The sequence below is a fragment of the Mesoplodon densirostris genome, chromosome 7 (genome assembly GCF_025265405.1).
Source record: "Mesoplodon densirostris isolate mMesDen1 chromosome 7, mMesDen1 primary haplotype, whole genome shotgun sequence".
NCBI lineage: Eukaryota > Metazoa > Chordata > Mammalia > Artiodactyla > Ziphiidae > Mesoplodon > Mesoplodon densirostris.
Genome location: NC_082667.1, coordinates 972,630 through 999,169, shown reverse-complemented (window position 1 = coordinate 999,169; position 26,540 = coordinate 972,630). Strand labels below are relative to the sequence as shown.

Sequence of the window (26,540 nt, the reverse complement as noted above, 5' to 3'; positions counted from 1 at the left end):
AGCAGAAAAGGTGTGCCAGGACGCAGGGTCCCAGGTCCGCGGTCCTAGAAGGCCGCGCAGCTGGTGTTTGCCAGGAGCCCCAGCTAAGGAGACACAGTGTCCTGGAAGGCCAGTGGCACTGTCCCTCCCCACATCGCCAGGACCTTCCTGCGTGCCTGGGGTGCTGCTGGTGAGCTCGCGCAGGGTCGCAGGGAGTAGCCTTCGTCCTCCAGCCCCGCCCTGCCACAGAGCCCTGGTGAGGCCTGGCTTCCTGGTCCTGTCTCCCCTCTGCCAACAACGTCCCCAGAGGGGACGGCACGCCAGCCCTTCCAGGAGGCCCAAGCCTGAAAGGGCAAAACGTGGGAGGCACGCAGGGAGGGGAGCGGCTGAGGTGGGCGCTCTCTGCTTCTGAAATCAACGTGATCGGGAGCACTGACCCCCTCAAGAATGCAGTTGGGGGCCTGGAGTCCCAGGCTGCTTGGTGGCCACCTTGAGTGTGGTATGCACCGCGGCCAAAGCAATGGGGATGTCAAGGGCATGGCCCAGACTCTCGGGCAGGCTGTGAACCCGGAGGACAACAGGTATCTTGCTGCCTGGGTCTGCAGGGGAGGGGCTGAGGTTCCCAAAGACCGCAGGTGCGTCCATCGTGGCCTCCCTGAGCCCATGTGGGCGAGAGAGGGTGGAGCCCTGCTGAGCGCACAGGAGGGTAAGCAGGGGGACGCCCCCACTGGCCTTCGGGGCTAGAGGCACACACTGGTCCTGAGCTAAAGAAGTTGGCTGAGCAGAGAGCTCTCCGCTCCCACAGGCCCCCTCGCTGAGGCCACAGCCCCGCGGAGGCCCAGGCTGGGGCAGCGCAGCTCCGGGGATGCTGCGTGGGGCCTGCAGTGGGCACGCAGCCTGTGCCCTGAGGGATGAAGGGAGAACCCTGGAGGAGACAGGTGGCTGCAGCCAGGGGCAGTTCAGAGAGGTCGAGAAGCTTCTTTATTTAAAAATACCGTGAAGAGAGAATATCCAGATGCTCAAACACAACACTACTCCAGACGTAGAAAATGTGAAATTGAGACCAAGGGAAGTCACTAGAAAACATCGGCGCAGACTCCTTCCAGGAGCACTTACAGAGGGCCTGGGAGCCGGACAGCACCCCTACTGGGGACTCTCCAGCTCTCCTCCCCCCCCCTGCACTGGGGCTTCCAGGTCACCTTCACCTTTCTCCAGAATCCCCAAGGGAAAGGTGTAACGGCTGAGGGGAAACCCCGCAGCCCCGAGCTGCCTGGCCCTCGGCAGGTGTCTCCTGTGCGCGGCAGAGTGCACCACCTGCCCGGGGCTCGGCCCGCAGAGCAGGACCCCTGGTCCCTGTGCCACCCCGAAGCTGCAGGGAGAGCAGAGACGGCTGATCCCGGCCTGAGAGGGAGATGCCATGGACACCGCGAGGGCACTGGCCTGGCTGCCTGCTTTCCGAAGGCCTCATCCCCCTCTGCACCCTGGATGTCGGTGGCTGCTGAAGCCACATCCCCACCAGCCAGAGACGTCCCCGCGATTCCCCGCAGACTGGCCGGGACGGCCCCACCCCTGCTTCCGCCACACGCAGCCCCTGCCCAGCACCTTGTTCTGCCCTGGTTCCCGACCCCACCTCCGCCTCATAGACCCTCCACACCATCGGACCCTCTAACAAACACTGAGGCAGGTCAGCACGAAGATGTCCTTCCCACTCAGCAACCGTCAGTGGGGGAGGTGACGGCTGGGGCACAGTCTGGCTCTGAGGAGGGTCTCCTGCCCGGGGCTGTCCCGCAGGCCGGGCACCGCCCACCTAGCCCTCGAAGGCGGCGATGGCCACCACCTGCAGGACGGCCTCCAGGCCGTGGAGCGCCAGGAGCATGGCGCTGAGGGCCGCGTCTGCCCACAGCACCAGGGTCTGCCAGAGCAGGAAGTAGACGGACAGCAGGGCACCGCCCACCGTGAGGACCAGGCTGGCGGCCAGCGGTACCTCGGCTTCCATCAGGTTGCCCTTGGTGCCTGGAAAGCAGAACAGACATGCTAGGTGAGCGCCGGGCTTTGGGACGCACGGGCCCGGGAGGGCCCCGGCATCTCGGTCGTGAGACCAGTGCCAGCTTTGACCACCATGTGATGCCTGGGGACCTGAGTGGAAGATCCCACTGTGACCACTGCAGGGGGCTCTTCAAAGTGCGGGAAAGCAAACGCAAAAAGGGGGGTGTCTTCCTTAGTGAGGAAGAAAGCCCACCGAGGCTGTGATGTTCTACTCTTGGTCTTTGGGTCAGTTGTGTGGGTGGGAGAGAGAATTTGGTTTTCTAAAGACAATTCCAACTGCATTCTGACACCTTTTCCTAATTCCACATTGACTGAGAAGATTTTGTTTAAAATTTCCAAAAACAGTTCACTTTGGGCTAAGATCATTTTGGAAAATTTCACGCATATTTACAGAAAACAAAGCAACCGCACGTTTTACAAACAAATGGGTCAGCATGGAAGACGTTGATCTCCAGCTGTTCCGGCCACGGGTGCCCAGGGTGCCCCAGGAGCGTGAGGGGCTTGCGGATGCCCAGCGACTCTAGTGCCATTTGCCACCCTCCCATGGGCACGGGCTCGTCTGTGTCGAGGGTGTGCATGTGCAGGGGCCCGGGATGTGCTGGCTGTTCTATCAGCCATTCCAGAGGCAGGAGCATTTCTCAGACGTGTCAGCGGAACACACGGCGTGATCCCATTTAGAAGCGATGTGCTCATGTCCGTGTGCCTGTGACTGGGAATGGGGAGGCCTGGGCCCTGATGGTGAGCTGGGGAGGGAGCGGGGGGCTCTCTCGGGGCTCCTACACTGTCTGAGCTTCAGGACGTGAGGGGAGTCGGCTGAGCAAGATTCTGGCTGGGGGCCTCCAGGAGCCGGACTGGGGAGGTGAGGGAGCCTTCCACCATCCAGGCCCTGCTGCCCTGGTGGGGTCCTGACAGAACTTTCCAGATCCTTCTCCTCCTGACCACTGAGGCCAAGGGAAGGGGAGGAAGGAGGTGGGGGTGAGTGTTTTAGGGCCCCAGGGTTGATGACTGAGCTGGGTTCTAACCTCAGTGCTGTTTGTTACCCGGCAGCTTGTGCACGATATGCTTCCAAACAGGAAGCATCCCCACCAAGGACATGGCCCATATTCTTCATCTTGTGGACAAAGCTTCCAGATAAACAAATTAATACTTAATGACACTGTAAGGCGAGGCCTGCAAAACCATGGGTAAGCAGTTTAAATCAAAAGTGTCTCTAAGAACCCTGTTACAAAATGATCAACATGTAAAGGTTCACACATGAAGCTAGCAACAATCTCAAGTACTATGTGGCTTTCAGTCAACTCACCGAAGTATAACCGAACTGCTTCCAGAATCCCCATCAGAAAGAGCAGAGTCAGGTCGAGGACCAGGTAACTGTGAGGATAAGTGAAAACCTGACCTGGAGAAAAACGGGCAACAAAGCTGAGCTCCTGTTACAGGACACAGGGTACCCACACCTTTGAGCTGCCTTTTTGCACGAGACTTACTTTTATACATGGCCAGCAGGAACGTAGCTAGGAAATAAAGGGCATAGTATGTTCCACTCAGATAGAGCAGCATCTGAAGAGGGAGCGATGAGAGCTGGCCAGCGGTTAAGGACTCTCAGGCCCAGCAAATGACCCTGCCCGAGGGCACCCACCTGGGGGGGGTGGACAGAAGGGGCTGCCCCGCCACCTATCCAGAGGCCCTGCGAACACGTGGGTCCAGCCCAGGCACCTGAGGGTGGCCACGAAGACCTGGCCGACAGCCTCCTGCCTGGTTTCCTTTGACACCCCTCCTGGTGTCACCACACCTGGCAGGGCTCCTGTGGGCTCCAGGGTGGGGCTGGGGCTTCCCCCCAGGGGACATCCTAGCCTGGAGCAAAAGGACCGGGCACATCCTTGGTTGAGTGCAGGCAGGACGGCCTCGGCACCCCGGGCTTCCTCAGGTGGCATCACCCTGACCTAGGTCCCAGTTATAACACTGAGAGCCAAAAGTGACCTTTTTCACTTTCTTCAAAGAAAATGTCTTTCTCTCTTTTGGGGGGCAGTTTAATACCCACTAGCAACTTTCCTGAGCTCTGAACACTTCGTATTTGTTTATGCGAAAACAAGTCTGTACGTTTTCCAAGTGAGGGGTTTTCGTGTTCCTGCCCCCCTGGGCCCGGAGGGAGTCAGGCAGCCACCCCTCGGCGTGGGGCTGAGCAGGAGGCAGCAGTGGGGGAGGTTATATCAACTCTCTCCACCTGGTAGTGGACGCCCTTCCCACCCAGGTGGGGTGACTACTCAGAACTTATAGGGAAGGTGGGGCTGGGGGCGGGGGGCTTAAAGCAGCAAAAAGCAGGAGCCAAGAGCCAACTTCAGGTGCCTGGGAGGCCTGGGTCTTGGGCTGACGGAGGGCCACAGGGATGCAGCAGCGGGATACCACCGTGGAGGAAGCTCTCCCTGGAAGAGAAGTTACAGTCAGAGAGGTCCCAAGTCCTACCAGGATGCTCCAGCGGCCTGTTCTCCTGTTGCCGCGGATTTATGGCCCGCAGCTAGGTTCCTTTCCAGCACCTCTGCACCCACTGTCCCTCCAGGGAGGATCTGACCATCTGCTTTTCTGAACCTGAGGCTGGGAGTCAGGGTGTACCCACAGGCGAAGCCCAGATCCACACCTGAGGCCAGATGCCAGGAGAGAAACCAGACACACAGCTTTTCTCATCTCATATCTGCCACACGTACATAGATGAAAACGTTTTTTGATTCAGGTTACAAGTCTCTGTCATTGATAATAGATGTTTGCTTTCCTCTGGAATTTTATTCATGGCCCCAAATATCCCTCCCCAAATAAGAATCTCCTAAGCCAGCAATCTAGGCTCTTTCCAACCCTCTCCCGCCACACAGCAGTTACACATTCTGCCCGCGTCTTCAGATGACAGTGTACGGTGACGCGCCATTAACGACTCAGAATTTGCCAGCAGCGAGAAGGACGGCGCTCTCTCCTGCTCCATTTCCTCCTTAGTCCCCAGGGGGCAAGAGAGAAACTCCCAGCCTGGGTGAGCCTTTGCTTCCTCGGCAGATTCGAGGTCCTCTGGGAGTCTCACTTGGGTGGGGGTCTTACGTGGGTCAGCACAGGACACGGGTGATGGAGAGGCAGCATGTGCTGAGCACGGGGAGCCTCAGAGGGTGCCCAGCACAGATCATTCATAAACCTTCATCGCGATATGGGAAGAAGGGTGCTCTCTAAACCCGATCCCTTCTTTTTCCAGGCCCAAGCTAAACTAGGCTGCCTCGATACCTGTCATTATTTGGGTGGATTTCACGTTAATCAGGACTTTGCTCCCTTCTGACCCTTCTCTTGACAGTTCGCTTCAGAACTTCAGATCTATTTGCCAGTTGCCTATTGTTATGCTTGAGATGATGGGGCTCAGGGAAGAAATGCTGTTGAAAAATCTTCAGCGCCACAGGATTTAAATACTTGACATGAAGGGTAGCTACAATTAGATATGCTGTTCTAACGACTTCAGACCTACAGAAAGAGGCTCATTCTGACTAAAGATAACCGTGGCTTTTAGAACTTCGCATTTTTTGTCAGTGATTCACTGTAATAACAATGTGGCCGTCAGAAGTTAAATGTGAAAGCAAAGAGAAAGAATGTTTTTCCTTGGGTGATATACGCAGGGTGTGAAGCGGATCGCTCTGGTGTAAACGTAATTTTCCACCAAATGAAAACGCGCGAACCTCAGTACCCGTGGCCTTGCACAAAGGTCTGGCGCTTGGGAACCCCGGTGCCGGGAAAGCTCTGTCTGAAGCTCAAACCGCAGTCTGCTTCTTTGTCAGCTGCCCAGCTCACCGCTCCCGTCTAGTCCCAGCCTCTCCTCGCACGAGTAATTTCGGAGCCTGACAGCTGAGATGGGGAAATTGGCCTTTTCCATCCGGCCGAGTGAGAGCCCCGGGCCGCCCGCGTACCTCGCTCTGGTTCCACGAGCTGTGCGGCGCGGGCTCTTACAGACCCAGTGGCCAGGACTTCGAATGGGCCGCCGACCGGCCGGCCCCCCGCCGCCCCGCGCAGGGCGCCACCGAGACAGGACGAGCCCGTGAGCCGGCAATCCCGGCGAGAATCCAAACCTTCGCTCCAGAAGCCGGTCCTACTGGGCCCGTAGGTGGGGCCCACTCCAAACCGGGGTGTCCCCTTCCTGCCGGCCCCGGACAAGCCCGTCCCGCTCGCTGCCGGCCCGCTCGCTGCCGGCCCGCTGGCCCCGCAAGGTTCTCATCTGGGTCGGGGGGCGCCGAGCGTCTCCTTGGGGGAGCCGTGACCTCACCGCCGTGGCTCCACCGCCCCGCGCGTCCACGGGAAGCGGCGGCGCGGACCCGGGACGGGTTCTCCGGGCCAGGATCTCACCTTGTGGACACATGAAGTCCACCGGTTAACGACCCCGGCGAGCTGCACCCGCAGCTCGGCCTTCCCCGCACCAGGAGGAACCGAACCAACCGAACCCCTCTCCCGGGGCGACCTCCGAGACCCCGCACACCGAACCCAGCCCCTCACCTCGCCGCGAGACCGCCATCTTGCCGCGGCCCGCCCCCGCGGCCCGCCCCGCGGCCCGCCCCGCGGCCCGCCCCCGCCTGCCGTGATCCCGGCAGCCTCTCGGCGCCGGACGCAAACGGCGTCCCTTCGGCCATTTTCGCTTCTGCTCCCGAAGGGGCTCGACGGCGCCGTGTTTCGGGACTTGATTCCGAACCGTGGCCGAGGCCCGATTAGCCCGTCCGACAGCGCTCGGGCACTTTCGGACAGGAGGAGGCGGAGAGCCGAGGCTCGCTCGTGTGGATCCCTGCTCGGGTGCGTTCGGCTCCGCTCGGCTCCTATTCGGGCGGGCTCGGCTCCCGCGGGCGGCGGATGCAGGCGGAGCCTGCAGCGCAAGGTTCTCTAGGCCGGGTCGCGTTGCGTCGGAGACCGGCGGAGTCGGCCTCACAGTAGGGGACCCTGTTGACTGGGGACCACGGCCGGCGCGGCCTTCTAGGCCCTGAGGAGGGCTAGCGCAGAGCCTCTCGGAAACCCTCGTGCGGCCTCGGACCAATTCGGACCGACTCGGCTCCGCACTTCGGACCACTTCGGCCCCCCTCGTTTCCGGACTCTAGGCCTCGGCTCGGCTCGACTCGACAGGGCCGCTTCGTGCCGGTTCGGCCCCTGTTCGGGCGGCCCCGGCTCGGCTTGGCGGCCGGCTTCGGGCGGGCTCGGCTCAGCTCGGCTCGGTTCGGGCAGCCATCCTCGGTCAAGCTCGGCCCGGCTCGGTCCGGCTCGGGCGGCCTCCTCAGGCGGCGCTCTTCGGGCTCCGTCCCGGCCTTCGGGCGGCCCCGGCCGGCGCCTTCGGGCGGGCTCGGCGGAGTCCGGATGGAGGACTCGGACTCGGCCGCCAAGCAGCTGGGCCTGGCCGAGGCGGCGGCGGTGGCGGCCGCGGCCGCTGTGGCGGCGGCGGCCGCGGCCGCAGCGGGAGGCGAGGCGGAGGAGCCGGTGCTCAGCAGGGACGAGGACTCGGAGGAGGACGGAGACTCGGAGGCGGAGCGCGAGACGCGGCGGGTGACGGCCGTGGCGGTGATGGCCGCCGAGCCCGGGCACATGGACATGGGCGCCGAGGCCCTGCCGGGCCCCGACGAGGCCGCCGCGGCCGCCGCCTTCGCAGGCAAGTGCAGCCCGCCCGCGGTTCCCGCGCACCTGTCCGCACCTGCCCCACACCTGCCCTGCGCGCCTGCCCCGCACACTTCCGCACGACCTGCCGACACCTGCTCCACGCCCACCTGCCCTGCCCACGCCTGGCTGACTGGCACACCCATCCTCCCCCAGCACATGCCTCGCACCTACCTCGTGTGCCGTGTGGTCCCTGCACACCTGCCCCATGGGAGCATCCTGGCCCTGCCCTGCAGCATACTTGCTCCCTGAACTCCTTTCCTTCCTTTCAATGCTCTGCGCTACTTCCAGAACCTTCTCAGCACCTGTCTCGTGCCTTGTGTGTCCCCTCCTCCTCTGTCCTGGGAGCTGGTGACACAGGGGTCAGACACGGGTCCTGTCCTGGAGGAGCCCGGGGTTCGAGCATCTGGTCACCCAGAATCCTGAGGGCCTGCTCAGGTGTGACCTTAGCCCTGGGGAGCAAGGCATCTCACTTAGTTTGGGAGGGCCTGCAGCCTTTGGGGGCAGTCCCCTCTGGCCTGTCCGCGGGGCCCCCATTTCCTTTACGGATCTTCCTTTCCTCGGGGACCACCTGGGCTGCTGGCCCACACTTTTGTTCTTGCCTCACAGAACATTCTCATTTTCAAGGTTCGTGAGCCACGCCCCAAAGCGCCCTTTAGAGGTTGCGTCTCCCCTGGGCACCGTTCAGAAGGAGGTAGAGACTTTCCTAAGCATTGTTCCCTCCCACTTGGGCTCCCGTGTGGCCGGCAGAGCTGGGCACTGGAACCCCTGGGGAGCATCCTAAGGCTCTTCTCCCCTAGGGAGTTTCATGGCTTTCAGAACTGGACAGCGGCCTCCCCACCCAGTGCTCCGGTTTATCTGGCCCCGGAGGAGCTGCGTGGGGCCTGCAGCCAGTTCCCTCACTGCCCCCGTGCCTGTGGTCTGTCCGGGATCCTCGCAAAAGGCAGGGAAAGAAGGCTTTGTGGCCCTTAAAGGATTCCATTTTTGTTGCTAAACTCTGGTTTAAAGTTGAGATTTTGGATGGTGAGGTTTTTCTTCAGGTTTGTGTTGTTTTTGCACGTGTTTTTCTGAATGCAGAAAGGGAATGTGATGCTATTTGTGGCAACATTGGAGACACGTACTGACATCACAGTGTTTCTTTCCCGCAGAGTTTTATCCTTGTGTTTTTCCAGTATGTTAAAACTTGTTGGTTGTGAATTACCAAGGTCAGGTGATTCCCGGGTTTCTGTAACTCAGCAGGACACGTTGCTGGCTTGAGGCTGCCTCCTGGGCTGCTGGCGAGCTCTTTAGACCTGAGCTTGTGTTCAGACCCCTCGGCCCGCGGCTCCCTGGGACACGGTGGAGGAGACAGATGGGGAACAGGTGTTTTTAGAGCAGTTTAGTGAGCTCGGGCTGATGGAATGTGCAGGACTCTCGGTCAGTTTGAGCACCTCCCCCAGGCCACAAGCGCTCTAGGCTTGGGACATTCTGGAAGGCAGCGCCACCCCTGGTGGCTGGGGGAGCGTCAAGGGAGGGCTGTCCAGGGCAGCCCGTCAGGAGTGGGCCATGGGCAGTGGGGGGAGCACGGGGGGCGGGGCGCGGCGGCGCCCCCGTGTACAGACGCTGCTGGGAGGGGCCGGGCTTAGAATTGGGGGGCGCGTGGGGTGGGCACAGGCAGGTCTGCCGCTTTTCAGGAGGAAGAGGTCCGTGGCAGGTGGGGGTGAAGGAAGGGGAGGGAGGGATAGACATGAGCCTTCCTGCGCTGACCTGCAGGAGAGGGGCCAGGAGGATCCCACCCGGAAGGGAGGGAACTCTAGGATTTTAGGGGCCTCTTTGGGGTATGGTTTTAACTAGAAGGGAGCGAGATGCCAGGGCAGAGCCGTGGCCGGCTCAGTGGGTGCGTGAGGGCGGGCGTGCCCTGTGGTTTTCACTGTGCGTGGCAGGCTCTGTGGGGAGGGAGAGGTGGCCTCTTGTCCTCGGAAGGACCAGGTCATTCAGACTGGTCTAGAAACGTTGGTCGGGCGTTTCGTGTACAGCGTGAGGCCTCCCACGGTAGCTCAGGTACCTGACCTGGATCCACCGTGGGCTGCCCCCCACCCTCGCCCTATCCCCAGTGGCCTCTGGCTGGGCCCTGAGTCAGGCTCCTGTGTTGCAGAGGTGACCACTGTCACAGTGGCCAACGTGGGCGCCTCGGCGGACAACGTCTTCACCACGTCGGTGGCGAACGCCGCCTCGCTCTCGGGCCACGTGCTGGTAAGCCGCCATGGGAGCGCTTCCGGCCCCGAGGGAGGGGGCTCGTCCCCCAGAGACCCTGAGCCTGCCCTATGCCGACTGCCTGGGGAGGGGAGGGGAGGGGAAGGGAGGGGAGATCGCATGGTTTCCTTTTAGCCTGGATCACGCACCTGGGACGCTGTACACCTGAAAGCAAAGTGGTTGTTACTGAGATATGACAGACAGAAAACTGTTGCTCCTGAGTGTAAGGGCAGCAGGTTGGTGAAGGGCTCAGGGGTGCAGATTTAAGAGTCTTGGTTTATTTCTTATGGTATCAGGATGCGCACAGGCTGATAGCCGGGCAGTGACTTGGTGCCTCTAGCCGGTGTCCTGCCTGACAGCAGACTGTCACGTTCTCGTTTTTTCTAGGAGGGGGTGGAGCCAGAGGGTCGGGGAGTTAGGGGCGGCCCCAGGTCAGCAGGCTCTGAGGACAAGAAGACCCAGAAACTAGTGTGATCCTTCTGGAAACTGACAAGGAGAGGGGGTCTCAAGTATCTACGTGTCTCACACACCTTCATGAGAAAAATACTTTGTGGTTCTCGAATGAACACAAAGCATTCTGTTTTTCCGGTCGAGAGCTGTACGAATTCAGTGATTCAGACGCAAGCAGTGTAGACGCCCTTACTGAGGCATTGACCCTGCAGGTCTGTGAGAGCAGGCCAGGTGTGTGCATGTGCACGCCGGGTGGAGGGCCCGCAATCCCACGATAAACTTCTACTCACCTACCCTGGTTTGAAGGCCACATTTTCAGATGTAAGAAAAGGCCTCTGTCTTAGTTTTATCCTCTCAGCGTGAAAGCATGAGAGTGTCCCAGGCCTTGGTGTGGACGGGGTGCGCCGGGGTCTCTAGTCCACTCCAGGGCTGTCTGAGTGAGGCCGTGACCGTGCGCCTATGGACAGTTGGGGTGGGCTCAGTGCCCGCAGGGATAGGAAAGGGGCATCTGGCTGGCCCAGAGGAGGCAGGCGCGGTCACAGCAGCATCCAGCCCCAGTGGAGAGGCATGTAAGCAGCATGGCTTGGGAGGCCCCGTGTCTGGGTGGGCTCGGGCATGAGAAGGGGTCCTGCACTGGGCCTTGGCTGTGGTTATGAACTTGGCCTCTCGGAAACCCTCCCCTGAGGCCTGCAACCTCAGAGGCTGCCCAGGCAGACGGGAGGGCATTTCCTGTTCCAGGAACACATTTATCCCTTCACTTAGACAAGCCATGTGAACATTTGCTCAGAGCCATGCAGACCTAGTGTCGCCTAGGTGACATGAGGCATGGTGGGCCCCCCGGTGGCGGTGTCAGCTGGAACCTCTCTGGAGGACCACATCCCGGCATGCAGGTGTGCTCCAGCCGCTGTCACTTGAGACTACTGGTGTTCTTTCCTCCAGTCGGGCAGGACAGCCCTTCAGATCGGGGACAGTCTGAACACCGAGAAGGCCACGCTGATCGTCGTGCACACGGACGGGAGCATCGTGGAGACTGCCGGGCTGAAGGCACCCGCTGCCCCTCTCACCCCCGGTACTGCCCTCCTGCTCCAGGCCTCGGGGGCAAAACGCTCTGAGAGCTGGTGGAGTTTATCCTGGGGGTGAACTTTATCTTGTGGTGAATTTCAAATTTCAAATACTATTTAGTTTAAGTATAAAAAGAGGATTTTTTCAGGCAACAGAAGAGTTGCCCAGAGTTACAGGGGGTGATGCTGCTGAGCGGGGGGAAGAACCTGTTAGAATCAAGATGTTTTTTGTGCCTTTCTGTTATTCGGGGTGCGTTCAGGGTCTCTCATGTTCATGATGCTTTCTTTGCTCAAGGCCCTCAGTCTCCTCCGACTCCTCTGGCTCCTGGCCAAGAGAAAGGTGGAACTAAGTACAACTGGGACCCATCGGTGTACGACAGTGAGCTGCCTGTGCGCTGTCGGAACATCAGTGGCACCTTGTATAAGAGCAGGCTCGGCTCAGGTGGGCGCATGTGGGGTGGGCCCAGGTGGGCACAGAGTGGGCCCAGGTGGGCTCGCGTGGGGTGGGCCCAGGCTGCTGCTTATTTTGTTTCGAGGATCGCCTTCCTTTTGCATCCCCCACTGTAAGTTGGGGCCAAGGATGGTTGTAATGACTCATAAACTAGTTAAGCAAATGGGCAGGTTGAGGAATGGGGTGGCCCGTGGTGGGGGCAGGGCTGGACCATGTTTCCTAAGGTCCTCGGTCAGCTGGGTGACCCGTAGGTAGAAGGCTCTGCAAGTGGGAAGAGGTCATGAGCTCCGTGTGGGATGTGATGGAGTGTGTGGTAACTGTGTTCAGCAGGTTGGAGCTCAGGCATGCGGTGGGAAGCGCTGCCTGCAGATGTGGGCTCACTGTGGGGCGCCGAGGGAGTGGCTGAGAGCACGCAGGCCCGGGACGCCGAGGGGGAGTGGGCGGGAGGGGAGATGGGCCTGGCCCGATGTCAGCGGGAACTACAGCGGGTGGCTTCGTCCTTTCAGGAGGCCGGGGGCGCTGCATTAAGCAGGGGGAGAACTGGTACAGTCCTACCGAGTTTGAAGCCATGGCAGGAAGGGCCAGCAGCAAAGACTGGAAGAGAAGCATCCGCTATGCGGGGCGGCCGCTGCAGTGCCTCATCCAGGTACCCAGGTGCCGCGCTTCCCCACCCTCCCTGCTCAGCTCAGAGCCACAAGCCGCTGGCCCGCCTCCTGGGGCATCGGCTGCAGGGCTTTCCAGGGCTCACAGGCTGGAATCAGATGGGGTTCGAGTCCCCCGCTCACTTGCTGTGTGACCTGGGGCAAGTTACATCACCTTTCCATCTGCTTCCTGATGTTCCAAATGGGATGTTGGGGGCGTTTGCTCCACACCTTGTTGTGAGGAGTGGATGAGGTAACGTAACAGCTTCCGTTTGATTTTGTGTGACTTTTGTTTGTTTATTAACAGGAGAAAATCAAACGGAAGTTTAATAGCACGTATACATGGGGGAGACAGAGGAAAACTGAGTAACTCTGCCCGTGACTTTTTTTTTTTTGCGGCATGCAGGCCTCTCACTGTTGTGGCCTCTCCCGCTGCGGAGCACAGGCTCCGGACGCGCAGGCTCAGCGGCCATGGCTCACGGGCCTAGCCGCTCCGCGGCATGTGGGATCCTCCCGGACCGGGGCATGAACCCATGTCCCCTGCATCGGCAGGCGGACTCTCAACCACTGCGCCACCAGGGAAGCCCTGCCTGTGACTTTTTAAAAGACACCTCACTTCTCTCTCCTTGAGCTCATCCATGAGAGGATAGGGCTCCTCATTGCTGTTTCCGGTTTAGCTCTAGGAAGTTGATAGAGAAATCACACCTACACTCCCTGGCAGGGGAGAGATAGATGCTGCCACCAGCAGAGACGTGTACAAGAGAGAAGGTTCTGGAAATGGTGGGATTTTACCTTCACAGGGGGATCGGGGTGAAACTGGTTGAGATCTGGGGCTGTTGACTCACTTCAGAGCCGACTTTCTCACATGTCGCGGTACTTTTTAAACTTCAGGATGGGATCCTAAACCCTCATGCCGCCTCCTGCACCTGTGCCGCCTGCTGTGATGACATGACCCTGGTGAGTGGGCCCCTGCTCCCCTCAGCTCCTCTCAGGGCTGCTTCCAGCTTAGTTTCTCCCTCAAATTCTGGTTTTTGAACATTAGTCTGATGAGTGAGGCCTCAGGTGGGCCCTGGGGCTGCTCAAAGGACGTTAAGGGAAACTTCCTTAAATCATGGGAAGCTCCTATAATGTCATCGTCTTTTTTTTATATATAAATCTATTCATTTATTTATTTTTGGCTGCGTTGGGTCTTTGTTGCTGCGCGCAGGCTTTCTCTAGTTGCGGCGAGCGGGGGCTACTCTTCATTGCGGTGCGCGGGCTTCTCATTGTGGTGGCTTCTCTTGTTGCAGAGCACGGGCTCTAGGTACGCAGGCTTCAGTAGTTGTGGCTCGTGGGCTCTAGAGCGCAGACTCAGTAGTTGTGGTATAGGGGCTTAGTTGCTCCGTGGCATGTGGGCTCTTCCTGGACCAGGGATGGAACCTGTGTCCGCTGCATTGGCAGGTGGATTCTTTAACCACTGCGCCGCCATGGAAGCCCCTATAATGTCATTGTCTTAACCGTACTTTTTTTTTGTGGTGACGACAAGTATATATGCGCTGTTTTATGTTTTTCATTTTTAACATCACGTCATAAAAAATACTACACTGAGCTGATTTATATAGAGAACTTTTAATGTCTTTTGAAGTCTTTTCTTATCCTAAATTCTTAACTGTTTAAAGAAAAGGGATATTTGCATTAGTTTTAACGTATGTTGCTGTATAGCTTTCAAAGTGTGATACTAATTTGTTATGTGTGAACTACCAGTTTTGTTTCAATGTTCCTATTGTTGAATATTATTTTTAAATGTCTTAAAATTAAGTAGGAAGCTGCATGATGCGATTTCTTTTTTTAATTTTGATTACTCACCTGGTTAATTAGCAGCAGCTATGGAAGAAAACTTAATTGGAGAGGTGTTGAGTGGGAAAACCAAAGATTCTAAAATTGTCTAGTTCGTGTGTAGATCACACATGAGTCTAGTAGAATGACCAGTAGGATATTTGTGTGAGAATAAGATACTTTTAAAGTTTGCTTGGGAAGACTGGTAAGTGACATCCTTGGAGATCTTCCAGGGGTAGGAGGAGCAGAGTGGGGGGTCACCCCCCTCGGGAAGCATGGAGTACCTGGTAGGGTTGTTTACGGTCACTCCAAACGCCGAAACCCTCAGGTGTCACCTGACGGCACATGTATGGAACGTGTGTACTGAAGCTAGAAACTGCCAGCAAGAGAACTCCGAGAAGACGTGGACCCGCGGGCTGGAGGCCTTGATGCAGTGAAGACGTCCTTCTCCCCACACTGGTCTGTGGGTTTAACACGGGTCTCTTCGGAGCCCCGGCAGGATCTTGTAGACATCAACAAGTTGATTCTAAGATTCGTATCAAAAGGCAGAGGAAATGGGTAGCAACACAGTTTTGAGGACGAAGACTACAACTGGAGGAATCGCAGCACTTGACTTTCAGACTTGCTGTATTGTTTCCGCGGTCAAGACCGTGTTTGGCAGAGGGGGACCCATCGATCTAGGAGCAGACCCACTGTCCACACACAGACCTGCAGGTGTGGGAACAGTCGGACACTCACAGGCGTAGAAGTGACCCTTGACCTAAACATCACACTTTATATACACACGAATTCAAGATGGATCATACAGCCAAATGTGTCCAAAACTAAACTACAATTTGTAGAAGAAAATCTTTGTGATCTAGGGTTAGACCAGGGATTTCTTAGACATGGAACCAAAGGCACAATCCATGAAATGAAAACTCATAGGTCAGACTTCATCAAATTGAAACATTGTGGCTCCTGCTTCAGGAGTGGTGCTGTGCGGGGCTCCAGGGACCCACTCCCCCAATAAGTAACCCTAACTGGTGAAAATGATAAAAAGCAACCACTTAAGGTCTCTGGAGATTGTCCTGGGGGCATACAACAAAAAAAGAAACATTTATCCAGGAAAATCTTGTGAGTCTGGCAGTCGAGTCAGACCCTGCCACTCCCTGCGTCCCTCCAGCTCGGCCTAGGGAAGCTCCATCGTCCTGGCCCCGCTTGCCCCTAGGGTGGAGGTCCATGCAGCTGAGGCCAGCTGAGAAGACCAAGCAGCTCGGCGAGCAGGGCTGATGGACTGAGTGCCGTTTCTGCCCTGCTCCAGGGCAGCCCGTGGGGAGGAGGCCGGCAATGCAGGAGGGCAGCCAGCTAAACCTCCCACGGGACAGTGACCACCCTGAGGAGCCCCCTCAAAGGCTTGTCCTAAAAGCCCCCCAGTACAGGAGCCTAGTGTGACTGGATCTGACAGTGGAGCAGTTTGCAAAGGGTAGAGCAGTCGGCTGAGCCCAACAGCTGGTGCGGTAGCTTGGTCACTGCCGCCTGGAGGCCAGCAGGGCCACACTGTGATGAGAGAGACTTTGTCCAGGACTGCAGCCAGGAGGCCCTGGAGGGAGGGGGAGTCATCTGCACAGCCACTCAGTACAGCGCCTGAAATGTCCAGTTTCAACAAAAATTGTGAGTCATGTAAAGGACCAGGGGTATGTGAACCACACAGAAGAAAAGCAGCAGGCGGCAGGCACTGCCCATCATGGGGGCAGCAGATGAGACTTCCAAGAAGCCTCTACGTCTTCGGGGCTGAAGGAAACACGTCAAAGGGTTGTCAGCACGGGTCTCAGTCTGCGGGGGCTGGGCAGGAGGCCAGGGCACTTCAGGAGCAGGCGTTGACTTTCTCACAGTTGTGGAGGCAGGCAGCCCAGGTCAAGGTGCTGGTTTGTGCCTGGCGGGGCTGCTCCTGGCTTGTAAGCTCTCGCTTACACAGCTGCTCCTACAAGGGCACTAACCCCGACGGGTCAGGGCCCTACCCTCCAGACCCCCGCTGCCTCCTCACTCCAAATACGGCCACCCTGATGGTCAGGGCCTCACAGGTGGTCCTGAGGACACAGTTTAGCCTAGAAGGTGACGGCAACGTCTCAACACGTGGAGAAAATCAGTAAAGGGAGGAGCCACTGGGGAGAGCCCGGTGGAGATTCTGGGGTTGGCGCGTAGGACAGAAGCTCAGTCACGGGTCCACAGCAGGTTTGAATGGGCAGCAGGAAGGGCCAGCGAGCCCGCAGGGGTCTTGGGCGTGAGCTGGGAGGCTCCCCTGACCTTCACGTTTTCCTGCTGTTTCTGCTCCGTCAAGGTTCTCTCCTCCCGCGTGTCGGGGCCTCAGGGTCTGCGGGGCGCCCCCTGCTCCCCACTTGCTTTCTGTCTTCCGGGAATTCCTAAAAATTTCGTGTTGATATTACTCTCCTGTTGGAAGCGCTGTTACTCACACGTTCTCTCTGAAAGTACCTTTTCTGTTACTTTAAGCCGTTTGGGGCCTAAAGGGAGCTAAGGGAGCTTTGCACGGTTCCATCTTCTGGCCGCAGTCTGGGCACGTCTCCAGGCAGGTCGCTGTTGGAGAACAGTCCTGGGTGGCGTTTCCACACATCTCACTTTTCCTCCCGCCCCCCTCCCCCAGAGCGGGCCTGTCAGGCTCTTCGTCCCCTACAAGAGGCGCAAGAAGGAGAACGAGCTGCCTGCCACACCCGTCAAGAAGGACACCCCCAAGAACATCACCCTGCTTCCCGCCGCAGCCGCCACCACCTGTGAGTCACAGTGAAGCAGCTGTCGTCACGCGACATGCTCTTAGCATGTCCCGCTCACATGTGTGGCCGAGGGGTCTGGGTCAAAAGCAGCATGGCTGCCGCTCACGGGGATTCCCTGGCCTCTTCGGTCCCGGCCTGTCCTCGGCACGGACTTCACTTTGCGACTGGAGGCCTGGGTCTCAGTCCGCGCAGCCCCCAGGCCCTCCGAGGTCTTGCCGCCCCGGGGCAGGCGCGGCTGGGGCACATGTAGGGAGGGCGAGGCGGGGGAGGCACCTGCTTCTGAAACCGCGAGGCGAGTGGGGCTGCGGTGGTGGGAGAGGCCTGGGAGGCGCCCAGTCGCTAGGGGCTGTCAGCAGCCTGACGGCTCCTGCAGGGGAGGTGCCCTGTGTCCTTGGGGCTGGTGGGCAGGCGGAGGCAGAGCCCCCAGAACGCCGGGGGCACCGCTGTGTTTTCTCTTCAGCTTTGACGAAAACCTTTCTCTTAATTCAGACTACAAAGCCCTTCTTACGTTCCTTTAAATTTTATCTCTTGCTTTCTGATGGGACAGTACATCCAGGTCCTCAGGACACACAGCAGGAGCTGCGTCTGCTGGGGTGGGCGTCTCTGGCCCCCCCCCCAGGCACCACCCCTGCAGAGGTGGCTGTGGGCCGGTGGGCGCTGCTGTGGCCCCCGCGCATCCCGCCTTGGCCCCTGGGTTTTTCTGCGATGTGCCCGGTGGGCCCAGCACGCAGTGACAGCTCTCCTGCTTTTCCAGTCACCGTGACCCCCTCAGGACAGATCACTACCTCTGGCGCGTTGACCTTCGACCGGGCGTCCACCGTGGAGGCCACCGCGGTCATCTCGGAGAGTCCGGCCCAGGGCGACGTCTTCGCAGGAGCCACAGGTGAGTTGTCTCAGCACCTGGCAACGCGGCCCCAGGGGGTCGCTGGACCCCCGCAGGCAGGGGCGGCGGGACCAGGGCCTGAGAAGCTGAGGCTGCTCACGGAGCCTAGACGGGCGCCGGGGGGCAGAAATGCCCCATGTGCATGTGGAATGCTCTGGTAGCCGCCTCCGGAAAGTGAAAGGGAACAGTGGAAACTGGCTTTTGTACTGTGTTTTATTTCACCCAGAACATCCCAAATACTGTCCCTCTGACAGTTCACGTCCTCCACTTCCACGGCTCAGGAGCTGCCCTGTTGGACGTGCAGCACAGCTGGGTCTCACGCCATCGTGTCCCTCTCCCCTGACAGTACAAGAAGCAGGCGTGCAGCCCCCATGCAGGGTTGGCCACCCGGAGCCCCACTACCCAGGATATCAGGACAGCTGTCAGATCGCACCGTTTCCGGAGGCCGCGTTGCCAACATCTCATCCCAAAATAGGTCAGTGTGGAAGAATTCTCCGCCAGTGGCCGTCATGTGCAGAATCATCTTTCTGAAAGGCTTCCTAGGTGAAGTGGGGTGTGGGGCTTCAGGCCTGTGTTTGTAAAGCAGGTTTCACTGGAAGCTGCCGCTCGTTTCTGTGTGGGGTGAGGCTGCTCACGTAGCGACCTGTGACCTGCAGAGCCTGAGATTCGGCCAGGCTCTGACCAGGACACTGTGCCTGGGGTCTGTCCCGTGAGGACGCTCATCCGGGTGGCCTCAGGTGAGAGGGTGTGTGCATGTCTGCAACTCGCCCCGCCTGAAGCTTAATGGGGACATCACCCCGCGTGTGCATTTTGAGCGATTTGTCACTGACGGCACGTTTTGGACACATTTCTATGTCAGGACACTGTTTTACAGGGAGCATCGTAATCCCAGCTGGTGGACCTTTGTGTTTTTCACAGTTTCCGCCAGAGACAAGACAGCAAGATAGAAACTTGCCCCGAGTTCTAGAAAACGCCCCTTCTCCTTCTCCTTTGCTTGTCTCACCGCTCTCTCCTCTTGCTGTGACACCCCTCCCACCCTTAAAGCTCGCCTCCGTTCTGCCTCTTCCCCATACCTTGCCTCAGACCCTGGCCCCAGGCCTGGTGAGCCTCCTGGCCGGGCTGTGGCCCTGCTGACTGCGGGGTCTGGGCGGGGCCTGGATGGGGAGTGGCCGCCCCATGTGGTCGGCCGTGCCCTGAGCAGAGCTGCGAGGCCTGGGCTACTCGTCCCTCGTCTGCTTACTTGTCTCTTAGCTTGTTTCAGCGTGGACGTGTGGCTTCCTGTTTCATTCAGGGCTCTGCAACCTGTTGCTGGGATGATTTGTATTGGGATGGTCCCTGATTTGGCTGGCGGGGTCCCCTAGAGCGGCTGCTGCGTCCTCTGTCCACCCTGTCATGCTGCCCGTTTCCTTATGTCCGGCCCCAGGGCCGTGCCCTTGCGGGGGCGGGGCAGGGTTCACAGCAAGGTCTGGCCGTGGCCGAGGGGGCAGGCGTCGCTCGTCCAGCTCCCGTGTGTCTCCTGCAACCTGTGTCCAGTGGCCTCTCGCTGGGGGCTGGAAATGGGCCTTGGTGGGGCTTTTACACCAAGGACTCGGCCGACGCTACAGTCAGGGGTTCTTCTCTGGGAGGGTGTTAGACATTCAGCAGCACAGCCTGGGTGTCTCTGCCCCCAGGCCCCCCGGGACAGGGGCGGGGAGCCCTTGCGTGTCCGCGTGTGCGAGTCTCCACTTCCCGTCCAGAGCAGCATCCCTCTGAGGTTCCTTCCCGCCTCCATGACTTTCTTCTCCAGCTAAGGGGACCTTGTCTCCTGCATCCCTCATCAGCCCCCTGGGGACCACAGACATCCCCGAAGGCTTTCTGTGTGAGCAGAAACGAAACCAGGAGGTTTTAGTTCTTCCGTCTGCTTTACTTTTTATGTGGTGTAACAGCCCCCGCCCCCCCGCCACCGGCTCTGCGCAAGCTCTGTGGTCACCTCACCTGCAGCTGTTGTGTCGTCCACACGGGCGGCTTGAAGGCGGGGCCGTGGGTGTCATCTGTTCGCCACCCTACTTTCCCACATTGGATGAGCGTGTGGAGGCACCTGGAAGCCAGGAGACGGGTTAAGTTCTTGTTGTGTTTTGCTTTCCACACGCTAGTGTTGACATCCTTGCCCGCCCTGGCGGTGCCGCCCTCCACCCCCACCAAAGCCGTGTCTCCCGCTGTGGTCAACGGGCTGGATATGTCAGAACAGCGGAACTGGCTGTACCTGGAGGAGATGGTCAATTCCTTGCTCAGCACCGCGCAGCAGCTGAAGACGTTGTTTGAACAGGCCAAGCAGGCCAGCTCCTACCGAGAAGCCGCCGCGGCCCAGGCCAGAGTCCAGGCAGATGCAGAGCGGAAAGAGGTACCATTTGCGCAGCGGGTCTCTGGTGGCCACCTGCAGAGCCCGCCCACCTTCCTGGGCAGGGGGATCCGGAGGCCCACGTACAAGTGAAGCTTCTCTGATAGACAAGTGGCCACCGTTACCTGTCGGGCGTTTTTGTCCCTCACACACACCAGCCGTTGTGTTTGAGTGCCCGCCTGTTGTAGATGTCACTCACCCTGTCAGGCCATCCTCCTCCCGGGGAAACGGGTCTCGTGTGTTACCAAATCTGGAGGAGCGTTCTCTGGTGTGTCTTTGGGGCAGAGGTCAGAGCAGGTGTGTGTCTTGTGGTCACCAGCCCCTCCAGGCACCCAGCTCGGTGCCCGCATCTCGGCCCTGCGGGGACTGGCTTCTCAGCCCCAGAGGCGCCGTCACAGGTATTTCGCTGCCAACGAGGTCCCCGTGGCTCAGGAAGCCCAGGGCGTCTCCTGCAGCACAGGGTCCCTCAGCCCTGTGGCGCCTTTCGGGATGTAGTCTTCCAGGTGACGCGGGGCAGGTGCCGAGAGGAGGTGTGTCCTCACTGCCCAGGGCTCACCTGGGGCCGGAGGAGGGTGGGCCGGGCTGCTCGGTACCCAAGCCCTCTTGGGGGCGGCTGGAGGCGGGAGAACAGACAGTGATGCGTCTTCAGTGTCACTTTGGTTTGTAGGTGAGTTGAATTGGTTTATTTCCACCAATCTGAATAAGAAAAAGAATTTCAGTTAGTACTACTTTTTTTTGCGGTACGCGGGCCTCTCACTGCTGTGGCCTCTCCCGTTGCGGAGCATAGGCTCCGGACGCACAGGCTCAGCGGCCATGGCCCACGGGCCCAGCCGCTCCGTGGCATGCAGGATCCTCCCAGACCAGGGCACGAACCCACGTCCCCTGCATTGGGAGGCGGACTCTCAACCACTGCGCCACCAGGGAAGCCCAGTACTACTTTTTACAGGTAAGGGGAAAGAAGAGCTTTTCAGGTGCCATTTTCCTTTTTTTTTTTTTTTTTTTTGGCCGCGATACCTGGATTGCTGGATCTTAAGTAGGGGGGCTCTCGTCGCCAAGAGGCAGTGGATTGAAAGTCTACGTGCGTCTTTCATGGAGCTGCCTTTACTCCGCTGCGCCCCCGCCAGCCGCTCAGCACGGTTGCCTCTTCCTGTACTTCACTGACCATCTGCATCATTGCTTCTTTAATATCTTGGCCGATCCTGACCTTCGGGTCACCTCAGGATCTGCTTCTGTTCACTCCTTTCCTCTTGACTGTGGAAGCTCTGTTCCTTCCTTCACATTCCAGTCATTCTGACTGTTTGTTGGACCTTCTGGGTTATTCATGGCAGAAGCTCTGAATTCTGTTGGATTTTCTCTTCCCCTGAAAAGTGCTGGACTTGGTTCTCAGAAGCAGCTGAGCTCCTGGCTGGTCTCCTGAACTTTGTTGTGTGATGGGGGGTCTGTCTCGGTTACCTCCGCCCGTCACATCTCTAGTCCTGGTCTGGGCGGGCGGAGGGGGCGGCATTGCCGCCCCCTCACGTGCGGGAATGCAGGCCCTTCTGGGGCGGGGGTGGGGACACCAAGGTCCCTGCTCAGCGCCGCCTTCTGGGCTGCTATTTCTGTTGGCTCAGCTCTGTGCTGGCTGCCTGGGGACAGCAAGTGCCTGTGGCCATCTGTGCCGGTCTCAGTCTCCCTTGGTTTCCAGCCATCTGGCAGCTCCATCCTCAGCCCTCTGCCCGCCCCCCAGCCCAGGTGACCACGGCCCCTTGCTGTGGCCGCACACACCTGGTGGGGAGGCCCTGAGGGAAAAGCTGCCCCACGTTCGGGGGGTCGTTCCCCTCCCCCTCCCCCTCGGGATTAGATCCACCCCACCACACTCCTGCCCCACCTTCGAGGACCTCCCCAACCCCAGGGTTGGATCCACCCCCCCCCATTCCTGCCCCACCTGCCTGGGCCTTTCTCCCCGCCCCTCCTCGGGGTTCAGTACCCACCCACCCCCATTCCTGCTTCCTTTAGTTGCTTTCAAGCCTTCAGATCACTGTGTCTTGTGCTCAGTGGTCACTGTCTGGGAGGGTCAGCCCTACAGGCTGCTCTGGTCACCAGAACGGCAATCGTTCCTTCATTCCGTTTGGTTTTGGAGGCGCACATGCAGAGCAAAAGTGGTCTCCTGCTCGGCCACCAATTTTTAAAAAATTTAATTTCTGCATGTTTCATGTTTGTAAACATTTTACTAGTCCTGTTTTTAAAATACTTAATCGTATCTGGTTTTTGCAGTTATAACCAGCGTCTTAATCACAAACTGCACTCATATGTTCATGTTTCTGATCATATACATTAGAAAAATCCCCAGTATGCATAACAAAAGGGCATTTTTTTCTTCGTTGAAATATGGTTCACATACTGTGGAATTCACACCTTTAAGGTGCACAGTCCAGTAGTTTGTTCACTAACTTCTACAGCCGTCACCGCCGTCTGATCCCAGATCCCTTCCCAAAGCAGCCCCGGGCCCGTTAGCCGTCATTCCCCGCCACCCCCAGGCCCCAGCTGCACCAACCTGTTTTCTGTCTCTGTGGCTTTGCCAGTTCTGGATGTTTCTTGGAAACGGAATCACACAACATGTGGCCTTTTGTGTCTGGCTTCTTTCACTGAGCAGAGTGTTTTCAAGGTCCATCCACGTTGTAGCCTGGGTCAGAATTTCATTCCTTTTTATGGCTAAGTATTAGTTGTCACACCACATGTTTCTTCACTCAACCATTGGTGGACATTTGGGTTGTTTCTACTTGTTGGCTGTCGTGAACAGTGCCCTGAACATTTTTGCACAGCTGTTTGCGTGGACGTGTGTTGTCACTTCTCTTGGGTGTGTACCTGGGAGCAGAGCCGCTGGGTCCCACGGTGGCTCAGGGCTCACTTTCTGAGGAGCCGCCAGACTGTTGGCCAGGGCGGCTGCCCATCCTGCATCCACCACCGTGTGTCCCGTGTGCCGTGCCCACGGCCTCACCACCACCTGTCCCTGATGAGCACGGCGGGGGGGGGCGACCCTCACTTCCCCCGGGGGTTGGCGAGGATGCCCCCTTGCCGAGACTATGGGAGTGGGGGAGACCGCTGTGTGGCTGGACGGCGGGTGGGCGGGTGTCACCGACAGCACAGGAGGCCGACCCTCACCCCAGCGGGAAGCCCAGCGGGAAGACGGTTTAGCTTTCCGTGTTACCGTTTTCATTAAGTTTTGTGGACCTGTCTTTCACAGAATAAAATTACAAGTAAATTAGACACATCTCTTCCCCTCTGTGAAAATTCTCCAAAGACAGGTGGCATGAAAAAGACGGAGCGAGGCGTTTCCACCTGGTCGGTCCCGAGGTTACTTTCAGGGCACCGTGTTGAGTCAGCGGCGTGGGTTTTGTTTTTCACGTAGGAATAGTCCACAGTCATGGCCACGCTCATCCCACATTTAAGGGTCCAGAAGCTGAATTCCTGTTGTACAGAACTTCCCCCTCGACCCACGTGGGACACGTGCTGACGTGCGTGTCCGTCGGGTCAGCCAGGAGCATCTGCCGTAGCTGGATCGCTGAGGTCCCCACCGTGAAAGGTTGGGCTTTTCATTTCATTTGTAATTTTATGGATTTCTAAGAAAGAAATGCAACGTGAAATCCTTTTATCCTTAAAATCCTGTTTGGCGGAAGGATGCTCAGCCTTTAGGGAGGGGCTTGAGCCCACCTCCCCCGCCAAGGCATCCGACACGTCCCCGCATCCTGAGCTTTGAAAATGGCTGGAGCTCTTACAGGTGTGTTTGTCCTCTCTCCGGAGCTATAGGTGTGACGTGTTCTCCAGTAGTTTTCCTGTAAGCTGATCACATGGCGAGGAGAAGCTAGGCATCCGTCCTGTCCGGGTACCACCGGTGGGTGGACGCTAGTGTCCTTTTGTGTGTGCTGGTGTCACGAGGCTCCTCGGGTGACCTGGTTAAGTTGCTTGCAGACGTGGGTTGACCACCTTGTGCACCCTGTGTGTTTACCCTTTGTAACGGGCAATGTGTCTGATCCCTGTGGCCCCGTGATGACCACAGCACCTGGACGCTGGGTTCTTGGGAACTGGACTCCTCGGAGAACTTGTTCCCCAGGATCCTCCGGGGGCTTCAGGGGGCTCGGGGGGCTGAGAGGCCCTGACCTGAGTCACGTGTGAGTGAGGGGATGCAAAACGTGTCCCTGAAGCAGGTGACGGCAGTGAGAAGCGGCCGGCGGGGCCTGGGGGACGATGAGCCAGGAGGCCAGGTGGGGAACACCGGTAGCTGTTGTGGAGAGGCTGCTGGACACCCTGATGTCGTCAGGGTGAGACGGAGCCCCCCAGCTGGATGGTTGGGGGAGGGCTGCCCCGGAGAACTCTTCTGGAGAATCCTGTCCACAGCATCCTCCTTAGAGTGCTGGGGTTTGGTGGGGAGGACCGGACGAGTGAGACCTCGGGACCCCGAGGAGGAGGCTGGACCCTCCCTCCTTGGCTCCCTGTGAGGGCACAGGTGCTCGCGGCCCAGGGAGGGAAGCAGGGCTGCCTGCTTGGACGTTTTATGTGGAATTTCTTGAAAAATCAAGTTTTAGCCCTGCTGAACTATTAAGGAGATTTTGCCAGTTGTAACCATGGGGCATTTGTGTTGTGTGTATATAGTTAGCTCAGCAGAGATTCAACAGGGCGGAAGACCAGACGCCCTTCCCGTCAAGGACTCTGTGTCCAGCACAAGCCAGCCACGTGGCTGCAGGGCGCTGGGCCGCCTGCCACGGCCCCTGGCTGGGGGAACGCGTGCACTCTGGGCCCCATCTCTGTGCTCTGGCCTGTGTTCATGTCTCCCGGCTCCTTCTCAGACCTTCGATGATCTTCCCAACTTCCTTTTCAAGAGGGAATTGTGGCCCGAAGAGTAGCAGCGGCGGGCGGTCTGGGCAGCGCCTCTGGCTGCACCGCAGACGCTGTTCTCAGCACCGGAAGAGAGCCGGTGCCCGCGGGTTGGTCCGGTGACACCTCTTCCAGGCTGCAGACGTGCCTCCTGGCCGTGCCAGGGTAGGGGGAGGTCTCTGGTTTGTCTCTTCTTATAAGCCCCTGGCCCCCCTCACAGACTCATCTCACTCCAGGGCCCCAGGGCCCAAGGCCCAGCATGCGCACTTGGGGCAGATCGGGGGTTTCCATCTGTGAAGTGATCTCCCCTTTTCCTCCCCTAGTCACCCTGGGTGGGGGTCCCCCTCCTGGACAGGGGTGATCTAGGAATAGTTCCAGAATTCTTCTCCGTGGGGAATCTGTCTCTTGTACATTTGTTTATACCTTTGTTTGTATGAAGATGGGCTCATGGCACCCGTGTTACTTGTTTTGCTCATCCGGTTTGGCTTTGACAGCTGGAGCTCTCAGTCGGCTCCCGCGTCCCTTACGTGCCCCTCAGAGCACCTCCCTCCTTTCTGGTGCTAGAAGACGCTCCAGGCCCACCTTGGGGGTTCCCCGCCCCAGCCCTGGAATCCGCCGTTTCTCCAGGGAGCCTGGTTCCTTTATTGGAGAACGAATGCTCTTAGGAACCAAGATCTGGGCCCTCTCGGCCGGCAGCACGGAGCCGTGTGGGTTGTAATCGGTGTGTGCAGACACAGCCCGAGGGCACTGTGCCCGTCCGTCTCCGTCTGTGTGTCAGCCGGCGTGTCTGAGCTGGATCTCCTGCCCCCGGTTAGCTTGGGTTAAGAAGTAATTCCCAAGGGGATGTGTTGGGAGCCCGGGGTTGGCAGTACTTGCCGCCCAAGAGCGGCTCCCGCCCCACAAGGTCTGCTCACGACACAGGCTTTTGATGCAGTTAAGAGGTATTTATTGAGTGGTTGCTGTTTTCCAAGAACTGTGCTGGTGCCAGGAGCACCAACATGGCAGGTCCAGGTGAGCGGGGCTTGCGGGCTTGTGGGGGACAGGGTGTGACACGAGGCCGCTTCCCTGAGGACTTCCAAGCTGAGAGGCAGGAGGGTCCGTGGGGTCCCCGAGCCTCACGGGCAGCCACACCTCTGCTCTCACTAACTGTGAGACCTTTGCTCTCCCTGGAGGAATTTCTATGTGTGGTTACAGACTTCGGTTTTTTTCTGTAAGTATTTTGTTCTTTAACGTAGAGACAGGGGACAAGCTAACTTAGTAGTATCTCAGAGTCCCCGTAACGTGCGTGTCTCCTGAAGCGAGTGAGGCGGGTGGCGGGGGTTCGGGGTGGAGCATGTCAGTCA

The 26,540-nt window shown here is 58.6% G+C and overlaps 2 protein-coding genes across 11 annotated transcripts in view; one reads left to right on the top strand and one right to left on the bottom strand.

Annotated features, from left to right (window-relative positions):
• Nucleotides 1-937: 937 nt before the first annotated feature.
• TMEM80 (transmembrane protein 80) lies at nucleotides 938-6,587 on the bottom strand. 5 transcript variants are annotated; one of them, XM_060105588.1, is made up of 5 exons: nucleotides 6,532-6,587; nucleotides 4,426-4,445; nucleotides 3,510-3,603; nucleotides 3,329-3,421; nucleotides 938-1,992 (listed from the first exon to the last, which is right to left on the bottom strand). In XM_060105588.1, the coding sequence occupies exons 1-5, from the start codon at nucleotides 6,548-6,550 to the stop codon at nucleotides 1,787-1,789; spliced, it is 432 nt and encodes a 143-aa protein (XP_059961571.1). In that variant the 5' UTR covers nucleotides 6,551-6,587; the 3' UTR covers nucleotides 938-1,786. The 5 variants fall into 5 exon arrangements, with proteins under 5 accessions (XP_059961571.1, XP_059961573.1, XP_059961574.1 ...); XM_060105590.1 differs by having other exon boundaries at nucleotides 4,413-4,445; nucleotides 6,532-6,564; XM_060105591.1 differs by lacking the exon at nucleotides 6,532-6,587 and adding an exon at nucleotides 6,111-6,379 and having other exon boundaries at nucleotides 4,413-4,445.
• An 82-nt stretch (nucleotides 6,588-6,669) lies between these two features.
• Nucleotides 6,670-26,540, top strand: part of DEAF1 (DEAF1 transcription factor) — a 28,194-nt gene continuing 8,323 nt past the window's right edge. For 3 of the 6 annotated variants that reach the window (XM_060105586.1, XM_060105584.1, XM_060105581.1), the window contains exons 1-10: nucleotides 6,671-7,663; nucleotides 9,803-9,900; nucleotides 11,290-11,419; nucleotides 11,707-11,853; nucleotides 12,369-12,508; nucleotides 13,395-13,460; nucleotides 16,960-17,086; nucleotides 17,841-17,969; nucleotides 18,316-18,444; nucleotides 20,102-20,349. In XM_060105586.1, the coding sequence (XP_059961569.1) occupies nucleotides 7,375-7,663; nucleotides 9,803-9,900; nucleotides 11,290-11,419; nucleotides 11,707-11,853; nucleotides 12,369-12,508; nucleotides 13,395-13,460; nucleotides 16,960-17,086; nucleotides 17,841-17,969; nucleotides 18,316-18,444; nucleotides 20,102-20,349 (1,503 nt within the window). In that variant the 5' untranslated portion in view covers nucleotides 6,671-7,374. Of the gene's footprint in view, nucleotides 7,664-9,802; nucleotides 9,901-11,289; nucleotides 11,420-11,706; nucleotides 11,854-12,368; nucleotides 12,509-13,394; nucleotides 13,461-16,959; nucleotides 17,087-17,840; nucleotides 17,970-18,315; nucleotides 18,445-20,101; nucleotides 20,350-26,540 lie in introns of all 6 variants that reach the window. The other 3 variants (XM_060105585.1, XM_060105587.1, XM_060105582.1) reach the window with 2 other exon arrangements.

Excerpts from the sequence above, each read along its gene's own strand:
- TMEM80 (XM_060105588.1), bottom strand. Across the intron at positions 3,604-4,425 it reads GGAGAGCTTCCTCCACGGTG|CTCTCATCGCTCCCTCTTCA; the intron begins GTATCCCGCTGC and ends ACCGCTGGCCAG. Across the intron at positions 1,993-3,328 it reads AGCAGTTCGGTTATACTTCG|GCACCAAGGGCAACCTGATG; the intron begins GTGAGTTGACTG and ends TCTGCTTTCCAG.